The sequence below is a fragment of the Trachurus japonicus genome, chromosome 6 (genome assembly GCF_045865225.1).
Source record: "Trachurus japonicus isolate A0001 chromosome 6, Traja_1.0".
Classification (NCBI taxonomy): domain Eukaryota; kingdom Metazoa; phylum Chordata; class Actinopteri; order Carangiformes; family Carangidae; genus Trachurus; species Trachurus japonicus.
The window spans coordinates 7,971,926-7,983,540 of NC_140912.1; the positions used below are offsets into that span (position 1 = coordinate 7,971,926).

At 41.1% G+C, this 11,615-nt stretch overlaps 1 protein-coding gene across 1 annotated transcript; it reads left to right on the forward strand.

Moving 5' to 3' along the window:
• Window positions 1–1,370: 1,370 nt before the first annotated feature.
• Window positions 1,371–2,622, forward strand: ifitm5 (interferon induced transmembrane protein 5). The gene is given in 3 exon segments (XM_085780564.1): window positions 1,371–1,412; window positions 1,414–1,587; window positions 2,397–2,622. Coding segments are annotated over 3 exon segments (354 nt in total). The 3' UTR covers window positions 2,535–2,622.
• Window positions 2,623–11,615: the final 8,993 nt, after the last annotated feature.

Sequence of the window (11,615 nt, forward strand, 5' to 3'; positions counted from 1 at the left end):
GCGGGAAAAGGGAGTGACAGTGGTTGGAGATTTGTTTGATGATAATAATATCCTCATGTCTTTTCCACAAGCACAAAACAGATTTGGACTTCCACAAAAAGATTTTTTTGCCTATCTTCAAGTCCGTCACTTTATTAATACAAATTTCAAGCCAACTCAAACAGAAACATTGAAGGGACCGATTGATAAGTTCATAATTAATTTTACATTAAGTAAAGGTCTTATCACATACTTTTATAATAGTCTTCAGAGTTGTAACCAGCACAATGTTGATAGGCTTGTGAAGTGATGGGAGGAAGACCTTCAAAGGGTATATCATGAAGATGCTTGGGAGGGATGTATTCGGACCACTCACTCTCTGTTTCTCAGCAACAAATTTAAAGAAATACAATATAGAATACTTCATAGACAGCACAGGACACCTCATGTTTTGAACAAAATTGACCCTAATAGATCACCATTATGCCTTAAATGTAAGTTAACAAGTGGGACATATATACACTGCTTCTGGAGTTGTCCAAAAATATCAAAGTTCTGGTTGGAAGTGACTGCAATATTTAAACACAGCATATGTAAAGATCCGGGGCAATTTCTATTGGGGCTGCCACCTTTGAATAGAGTTATGGATGTGAAAAGATCAATATTACTCAATAAACTTTTATTTTTGGCCAGGAAATGTATATTATTTAACTGGATTAGCGAAAAACCGCCCACTGTAACTCAGTGGTACAAAGAGTTTTTCCTATGGAAAGACTAAGTGCCAAATTAAAAGGAAATGATGATACTTTTAAGGATATATGGCGGCCTCTAATGGATTACTTGCCTAAGGATCTAAGTGAAACTATCCAGAGGGGAAACACTGGCTTAGAAAGACGCGACTGAGCAGACCGATGAGGAAGAAATATTTCCTAAAAGGGCACAAGTGCTGTTGGTTTTTTGCCCCCCCTCTTTTTTTTTTTTTTTTTTTTCCTTTTTCCTTTAAACTTGTTTTATTCTTTTCTTTTCATATTCTACTTTATTTGAACTGTGATTATTCACTTTCTCCCCTAGCTCAGACCAATACTTGATGATGCATGCTCAGTTGAGCATTGTTTGCATTGTTGTAAATTCATAAAATAAAATAAAATCTGATTATTAAAAAAAAAAAACAATAACAGCAACAGCTGTAGGCAGCTGAGATCGCTGTGCTGTCACCATAGAAACGCAAGACGCATTACGGCTCATTCGCAAAATACCTTTCAATGGAAACACCCGCAAATAGCAATTGCATATTTTCGAAGTTTCAGAAATATCGCTTTTATTTTGCGAAAATCTGTAATGGAAACGCAGCTACTGACACTTTACTCCAGACTTCTTTCGAGCTCACAGTGATGAACCCTGCAGATTACCATGGTGAGGCTGTCCCATTGCAGGTGGGGCAGTACGGGGGGCCTCCCTGGACAGCCCGGAGTACCTACAGCGGTTCATCACACCACTGTGAATGTCCCCGCTGAGCCCCCTTCCGACCATATCATCTGGTCCCTCTTCTCCCTGGTCTACATGAACCCGTTCTGCCTGGGACTGGTGGCTCTCATCTATCTCATCAAGGTGAGTTCATATTCAACATTTAATTACCTGTTAATTATAACACCTTTATATTGTGTTTTGGCATATTTTAATGAAAACAAGGACGATTTGAGGAATATTCAACAAAAATGTGATAATTTTGAACGCAACGCAACAGACAAAGTTTCTTCTTGTGTGTCTTCTGTCCTCCTGCTTCAGAGGTGAGTCCTTGAACCTGAACTTCAGCACTGCTATTTTTACTGAATATCCAATTAAAGCTCTCTCAGGGGACAAAATGCCAATGTAATTAATAATGAAAGATGTGTCAGGATAAGCACATAGGGTTTTGGTACATAAGTAATGCTCTGGTTCAGAATATACAAATCATTTTTTGCTGTTTATCCTCATAAACAGGAGATTGTGTAGGCAGTGTTGGGTTCATGTTTCTACATTTAACAAAATCTTCCATTCAGATAGCACAGTTACCTCAAAAACAATAATCTGATAATCTACAGACAGGTATTTCTTTTCCACTAGATAGCAGGACAGCACAGCATTTACAACATCCTATACCATCCTTACTTCTATACTATCAATACTAAATTTACCTGCACTCGGCTACCAAACTTTTTGCTTCTTTTCTCAAACCAGCAGCAACATTGATGTTTATGTTCAAATGTTAACTGGTTTTTACACAGGAGATAATTTAATCATACTGTAAATCTTTTGGACAAAGAATCAAAAGGATAGAATAATTGTGTGCACAACATTATATGGGGGAATAGAAAAGGGAAAAGGAGAAAGCAATTAAATCAAACCTGCATCGTGGACATGTGCATTTGTCTTTTCAGTCCAGAGACTGGAAGATGATTGGCGACCTGGAGGGTGCGCGAAAACACGGCTCAACTGCTTGCTGCTTCAACATCGTGGCAACAGTGTTGGTTTCTGCCGTCTTTTTTATCACAATTACCATATACTTCATTATATAGATGCTCAAGTAAACAGGTACTATTATTAGCTCTTCCTCAAGAAAAAATAGAGGCTAGAGGCCTTAAATAGAATCATCCATGTTTCATATTTGCGTGCTGCACTTTGCTGTGAATCAGATTTCCTGTCCTCATTAGTGGTTAAATAGTCAACAAAAGAAAGTTTAATTTGTGTGTGCTTATCTGTGTTTCCATGCACTGTATACAAACTCTGAGTGATGCCGGTATACTTCTGGTATTCTGTTACGCTTTTGTATGTTTCAAATGTTTTGTCTTCTGTCCTCATGTTTTGTGTTTCATCTTGGCTATATTGTAAATGAGGTTATGAATGACATGTAATCTGCAAACAAGCATTTTCATTCATCAGGTGAAATCACAGAACAAAAACCTACCAGACCTTTTTCTATCCTCCATTCTATCATACTAATAGGGTTTAGTATTCAATTGAATACATACCGTAGATATTTTACTGTGTGGCTTTAAACAACACCTGGCACAAGGCATTCACTTTCTGTGTCTCTGGGTTACAGATCAACACAATTGAAGCAGAGAGCCTTTTGTCATCTGTGATTTGAAGATGTTTTAGAGAAAACACAATAGCTCAGACTCAAAGGAAGCTCTCTGACTCAGCTCTTTTCAGTGTCATATACCACAACACCATTCTTCCACCTGCTTTTCATTTCCTCTGGACTGGACTGTTTGTATTCTTCAAGTGTTTTCTCTGTCATTTCTGCTTGGAAGCAGCAACGAGGCAGCGCAGCCTGCAGATAGCTCCTCATTTACCAGTGAGTCTCTTTGTGCTTTAGTGCTGTTTAATACTTGTTGATATAATTGACGTTTCACTGTTTACTATGTTGTTGCATTGAAAAAGTCTTCTGAGCAGCAGCTAACTACTGAAGCACCATCACAGTGATAGCTTTGGTTTAACTTTCTCCACTTTGATTTAATTGGTTTAGAGTTTCATGTGATATATTTGTGATGCAGAATGCAAACAGGAAACTTCTCTTTTAGTCCTGCATTTAGAAGATGAGGGTGTGTCTCCTATACTGCATCCTCTGCATTGTGGCTCCCATTGGCTACAGTCAGGGGGGGTCCCCTGGACGACCTGGATCTGCTGGGCTTCCTGGAGATCGTGGAATACCTGGGCCTCCTGGACCAACTGGGGCTGCTGGTGCACCAGGTTTTCCCGGTGGGTAGGGCCAGTTTATTTTGGTCTTCTTTATCCTTTATTTGTAAGAAAAACTGACATTCAAGTATATGGCTGTTCATTCACATTAGAGGATACACATTTTTATACACCATGACTTTTGCTCACAGCTTCAACTCAAACCTTTCTGACTCCATAATTGTTGGAGAATAGTGACTTTGTAACAGTTTCACACTTTAACACTCTAAGTCATGTGTCTTTATTTGCTCTAAAGGCCCATCGGGACCTCCGAGTCCTGCTGGACCACGTGGACGTCCTGGAGAACCTGGAGCGACTGGAAAACCTGGAATATGTCCAGAAGGTGATTTACTGTAGCTAAATCCTTTGTCAGTCTGATAATATGTGATAATGCTCACATGCTGATGTTTTGCAGCTATAGTGCTGACCATGTTGGAGAGATGGAAATCTAGCCTGAAAATAATTGACATGAAAATGTATTATTATCTATAGATCCTCAGGGGGACATCCATGTTGGACTAATTATTCATTAGAGAAGACGCAAATGCAAAAACTAAAGTCTATGGATTTCAAGAACTGATATTGGCTCATTCAAAAACACGAGTTGAATCAAGATTGGATTTGTTTATCCAGTTGTGAGGTTTATCATCTGGGGAACATGAATGTAAATGCTCCATTTCTTGACAATCCAAACACTGGTTTTTGACATATTTCTGTCTGGACCAAAGTAGTGAACTGACGGAACACAACTAACATTTCTGGACTATTCAGGAGTTTTTGTGCCAACTAACTGCAACTTTGGTGATGTAATTTGTTTGATCCAGATATCTTTGTGTCCATTAACAAAGACCTTGAAACCTTAAGGAAGACCACTGTTAAATTGGCACGAGGTAAGTCCTCTTCTTCTGTCCTTTTATGTCTTCTTTTTTAAGGTTCTTTGGTGACACACAGTGGAAGAGAAACTTATTTAGAGAAGGACAAAACTCTTTGTATTGATGCATTATATTGTTGTGTTTGGAACAGGAAACCCACACAATAGGAACAGAATCACATCGTCTCTGCTGCTGTAGACTAACTGCTGTCATTTTTATTCATTTGTTCTTGGTACATGGTGTTCAAGACCAAAATTGAACTTTTTGGCCTACATGCAAAACACTACCATCCCCATGGTGAAACATGGTGGTGGCAGCATCCTGCTGTAGGTAGGCTTTTCTTCAGCAGGGACAGGGAAGCTGCTCAGAGTTAATGGGAGGATGGATGGAGTTAAATACAGTGCAATCCTGGAGGAAAAGCTGTAAGAGGCAGCAAAAAACTTGAGACTGGGATGGAGGTTCACCTTCCAGCAGGACAACCACCCTAACCATCTAGCCAGAGCTACAATGGACTGGTATACATCAAAGCTTAGAACACGGCCCTCTTGAATACTCAATTCTGATTGGTCAATCACCAATATTGTGCAGTGTTTATTTCTCGATAGACCACCGCTGAGCGGACCGTTGCTAGGGACTCCAGTGGTGTTAGATAAATGACTTGTAACTTGTTAAAAGGAGAGTGGAGGCTCCTTCCACATCGTGGCTGGAAACCAAACCTGCGATCAGAGCCTCTGACCCGGTGTCACAGCTCTCCTCTCGTCTCGGTGGCACCGCGACACAAACGCACCCCGTAAACAGTAAAGTTAATCTCATGTTTATGACAGATACGACTACACACAATACAGTGTACACACATCATAATAACACGTGTATGGTAATCCATCGATCCACTGATTGATTATCAAAGGCTTCATAATGCACGGGAGGAGGCTCGGCAAAACAGCGGACGTGCGAGTCTTTGTAGATTCGCTAAATGATGCAATTATAAATCGATGAAAATCGTATTTTGATCAACATGTTTCAAATTAATTATTTTACTCGTAAAGGCCGTGTTCTAAGTGGGATAATGTATAGTTGGTCGGTTGTTAATGGAGAAATAACCATACATCCATACATCCTGTCGGGGTTTATTTCTCCATAACAACCTCCGAACTATAGGCTACATTATCCCTTACATATCCATGTGTTAGAACGGCCCAGTCAAAGTCCTACAGACCTAAATCCTAATGAGAACCTGTGGCAAGACTTGAAAACTGCTCATCACAGACGCTCTCCATCCAATCTGACTGAACTGGAGCTATTCTGTAAAGAAGAATAAATACAAATTGCAGTGTGGCGATGTGCAAACTGGTAGAGACACACCCCAAAAGATTTGCAGCTCTAACTGCAGCGAAAGGTGAACAAAGTGGTCAACAAAGTGTTCAGGGCTAAAAAGGGGAGACCGGGGATGGTTGTAACATTTTTTTTTTTACATTTCTGTCTGTATCTTGGAGCTCTTTAAAGACCCCCTCCCATGAAAATCGTGTTTTTTGTGCTTTTCACATATTCCTGTGGCATTTTTCTGATGCTAGAGGACAGAAAATGCATGGTGAGATTATGACAAAAACATGATATTGACAGCTTTTTATTACTTGTTAACATAATTGGTGTGTGTGTGTGTGTGTGTGTGTGCGGGGTCGTCTGTGTGCGTGTCTCAAGTATATCAGTTACTGTCAGCCATAGTCGGATCCTAACCTTAATCTTAACAACAAGAAAACATATAAATGCAATTAAAATGTGGGTTGGAGTAGGTTAACACCAAACTCACCCCTTGTAGCCATGAACTAGTTTACTTTACAGCTAACAACTAAAACATTAGCACTAACAACTTGCATGAAAGATATCCACATAGACACACAATAAATGTGATGAAAGTTTGATTGTGAGTTTAACTACAACGCAGGTGATGCTATCACAAAAACAAATGGAGAGGGAAAAAATACTTGCCTCAAAATTAGTTTTTTCCTTCTAAAATTGTCTGTGCCTGCCACAGGGTGCTACTTCTTCACATATGAAAGAAGGACTTAACTGAGCAGATACAGAGTGAATCAGATGATTCATTGTACCTGAGTGGAAGTGTTACAACTGACCCTGTTACATCCATCTCTGGTCCAGAGTCATAGAAATAAAATCATTTGTAAACTCCTTTAGATAAACTGTGCTCACTGTGTGTGTACCTTCTGTTTTCTTCTTTCAGCTGTGACCTATGATTTCGTGCAGACAGTTGGTGAGAAATACTTTGTGTCCTACAAGGAGAGAGGCACTTTCTCCAGGGCTGTTGAGTTCTGCACCCAGCAAGGCTTAGAGCTGGCTCTGCCCCAGAATGAGGAGGAGAACGCTGCTCTGACTCAGTTCTTTGGCCACGTTCACAAAACAGCCTGGATCAGAACTCAGCCTCAAAATGGCTGCACCCTGCTGTCAGAGAGTGGTGCTCCGCAGGAGACACCTGACTGCTCCCTGAACGCTTACATCATTTGTCAGATGTAGAAGGGTCTTCTGGGCATGATCTGATATCACCAAGTAATTAACGGCCCAGGAGCGCTGTTATAACCAACCGGTTAGGTTTAGGGTTAGTCCTGGGCTGTTTTTTACTTGGTGATATCAGATCGTGCGGTCTTCTGGTATCTCCCGACTTTTTTCACGTTTTGTATCTTGAAATTCACCTTCATGTTGCAAAGATCTGCATTAGTAAGAATGTATGAAATATTTGCTTTCAGATATTATATCTGTTATATCTTATGTTCTTATTTCTCAACATTGTCAGTATTGTCTAATGTCCATACTAAGGACATGTTTGACTCAGCATGACATTATTACTGGTGAATTCAAGCCAGGATGTTCTTAAAGCATATCATGCAACAATAAAGTATCCATCAATGATAACATCTTTCTGTCACTCATTCAGGAGTCAAGATGAACTCATGAACATTTCAACAGGTTGCTATTGTTTGCAGAAAGGGAAATGGGATACTTACAGGGTTGGTAAAAGATGTGTCACGCTCTGATGTTCAAAGAGGAACTATGCAGGATTTCCACCTTAACATTTTTACCTTAATTAAACAGTTTCGGAATAACTGTGATGGTTAAATAAATGATTTGTAACCTGTTACAGGGAGAATGGAGGTCCTCTGCCTTCAATGTAGCGTCTCTTGGCTGAAAACCAACTTTGCAAGATCAGAGCCTCCGACCCGGTGTCCCAGCTCTCGTCTCTGTGGCACCGCAACACAAACGTGCCCGCTAACCCGTAATCTCTTATGACAGATAAGACTACACAGGTTGTAACATCGTATTTCTTGATATATAAAGTTATCCATCCGAGCTCCATGGATTCTTTTTCCTTCTTCTTGCACTGAAAAAAAAGCAAGAGAAGAAGAAGAGGTCATTTTACATTCTGTGTCATATCCAACAAAAATAATTTTCACCTGCTTTTCATTTCCTCTGGACTGGATGTAGTCCACACGAGCCCGGGTATTTTTGAAACCGTGAACATATGTTCCCGGTTGTATGTCCTGTCCACACGCAACCGTGCTTTTGGAACCCTGAAACCGTGGTTTTTTGAAACCGGGGTCCAGGGTGGGGTTTTGGGCCGGGGTTGGTTTCACCGGGTGCGTGTGGACACTGCAACCGTGATTGTTTTACTCGTTTACGTCATAGCTGCACACGTGCTGATGTAAACACTGCCAGCTGCAGAGGTTGTTTGCAGCGGCAGAAGTTGACGTGAGCTCGCAAAAATGGAGGTGACAAAGTGGATTTTTATTATTTCTCTCTTTTTTTTTTTACATCATCTAAATGCTAGGCTATTTGTATAGTTTTTCGATGGGAAAAATATAAGGAAACGGTCGTCAGGGTGATCCTCTTGTCAGCTCCAAACTCACCCTCAATCACAGACCACAGCTGGTTTTCCACACAGCATCATTTACAGTAACAAGTGTCGCTACAGATCAGCTGTTTTTAAAATGACAGAACTTCTACAGTAGCGCCGCAGTTTCTTATTCCCCACCTTGTTTGATTGAGAGTTTTTTCGGGATGATTTTCATGAATGAACAGGCAATAGCTTATGTCACTGTCAGACCGGGAGGAGGGGGGGGGGGTTGCATCATGCAGTGATAAAAAAAGCCTATGCGGAGATGAGGAACGAGCCAAAAGCCGAAAAAGGTATCTGTGACGTCCGCGGTCGATATAAAGTGGATATGTTTCATTCATACATGTTTTGACAGACAACACAACAGCCAGAGATGCGCCGCACCGACAGACAGTCATGTGGCTCAGCAGCCAGGTGATGCACACAGCACAACAACACAGCGCACAACAACACACAGCACAACAACACACAGCACAACAACACACAGCACAACAACACACAGCACAACAACACACAGCACAACAACAACAGCACAAGAGTCAAGACACAGCGCAGCAACATGTGCAGGCTGCTGCAGCAGTGCACGTCAAAGGGACACCGCCGAAAATAAAATAAATAGGCTACACATTTTTATTAAATTAATTAATATTTAATTGTTGGACTTGGAGTCTGTGAAATAAAGCTATAATAACACGTAGTTTTGAAATGGTTTTTGCGCATGTTTACATCCATAAAATGACCAAAAATGAACACTATAAGCGGATTTCTTGATAACGAATTATTTAAACAGCATTTGTATAGAAATGATTCCTCCCAAGCCTTTTGATCCAAGCGGTTTCCACTGTATTTTGATTGGTTAAAACAGCCTTCCACACGTGCATTGCGTCACTTGGTAGCGGATTTCACGGTTGCGTGTGTACGGAGTGTTTTTATTACACCACTGGTGTGGACGCGAAGCAAAACTCCGGTTTCAAAAATACCCGGGCTCGTATGGACTATACTGACTGGGACAGCTTGCTCTGCCACTTCTGTTTGGAAGCAAGTGTGGCAGGTCGAGGGTTGCTCTGCTCCACGCCCACTCAATCAACACCACCGGTGCTTGATTGCGCATTGGTGCCACCTGTTGAATTACTGCGCTCCCTCGGGGCGCACTCTCCCTCTGGCGTTCACCTGGAAGGGCTCTGTCTGGTGTGCTCCGGTTTGCTTGGTGTGTTTGGCGTGCTTCCTTTGTGGTCATTCTCAAGGTAAGCGTGGGTGCTGCTACTTCATGCAACTTTATGGCACAGTATGGTGTGACAGCTGCCGTGATGTGTCACTTTCAGTGTCGTTGGCCGTGCTGGTTGGGTTGCAGCATTGTGAGGAGTTGGCGTCCGCTCTCTGTTGTCACCGCAGACTGTGACTGGTTCTGGGGTGCTTAAGCTCTCTTCGTTGGGGTAAGTGTGCTCCCTTATTAATCTCTGTTGGCTGTAGTAGCCTTATGCTAAAAGCTGTTTGCCCTCTGTCCTGCTGTAGCTGTTGAAGCCACAGCGGTTCCTCTGTTTCTCCTCCTGCGCTCTGTGTGAGGCTGCACTGCACAGCCCAGTGACGTGCACCACAGCGGCTATCCAAACGTAAACCATTCACGGCCTCCAGCCCTGGTGCAGTCGCTCCGTCTTCTGCTCCGTCTTCCACGACGTCCTTTTCTCACAGTCCACTGTGAGCTCCCGTTGCGGCTGCTGTCCACGCAGCGCCGGACTCTCAGCCCCACCACAATTCTCATTGGTTTGATTAATTTAGTTAGTTGTTTATTTGGGTTAATTATTTAATTTGCTACTTATTTGGGTTTGTTCTTTATGGTTTGAATTATTTTGTTGCTTTTTGATTAGTTTCTTTGTGGGTTCGGTTCCTTGTGGGCCAGCTGTTTAAAACAACATTTTTGTTTCTTAGTTAATTTATTTCCTTTTTGAGTTAACAAGCTATCTTTATTTTGATTGTTTATTTCTTTTTTTGGGTTATTTGGTTACATAATTTCTGTTTTCTGATTTAGTTACCTAGCTGTGGGTTTGTCAGTGACTATCACTACGCCTGGTCCCCACCCACAGCTGAATTTTGGTAGAGTTGGTCCTCTTGTTATTGTTTCTTTAAGTAAATTGTTTTTGATTATTTCCCAGCAAGCACAATGACGTCCGGTTAACGTCGAGCTGACGTCATTCGGTGACGTTACGGACTACGCTAAATCACGTCTTAATTGGCGATGTTTTAGACGTCATTTCCAGGTCGTCCTCCCCAAGACGTCCCCTCGACGGCTTTTTATGACCCTGACAGACCACGTACCTGTCCAATTTTTGTCGAGGATCGGACGTCTTGACGACCACTTCAAACCAAATGACGTCCAAATGCCCCCCTATTCAGTTGTGATCTGGCCGAAATGCCGTCATCCACAGCAAGAGCTAAGCCAAAATGTGCATTTATGTCCTATTTAAGGCAAAATGCAATAGGCCTACATGATCACAAATGTGTTTTTTTTTTTTAACAAAATGTAGCGCTTCATTAATTTCAGTGCTATATTTTGGACAAATAAATATTGAAGACACAATAGGCTACACCAAACTTTAATTGAATAAGAATTTATTGCTCACAAATGAACACAGAAAAACAAAATAACAAAACAAACTACTTTATAAAGTCTATTAAAACTATAAAATTACTGAACTTTGAACATTTAAAAACGTTACTATAAACATAAAACTACACAGCTTTTATATAGGCCTAACTATGAAACATTTTGGCTCCATTGTTATGGGCTTCATATGCCACCTTGTTGGCTGGGTTTTTTTTGTTATAGCCACAACTATAAAATTACTGAACTTTGAACATTTAAAAACGTTACTATAAACATCATAAAACTGCACAGCTTTTATATAGGCCTAACTATAAAACATTTTGGCTCCACTGTTATGGGCTTCAAGGTGTATCATATGCCACCTTGTTGGCTGGGTTTTTTTTGTTATAGCCACCTCCTCCAGACCTTCCCGGGGCATGTTTGAGATAGTCAGCAACAATGCCATTGATTTTGGTGTCTGTTGCTGACTGGTCCCACTGTTTGACAGCATCTGGAATACAAAATTAATAACACTGTCAGACTTTGAAAAATGTCATTCTAGGTC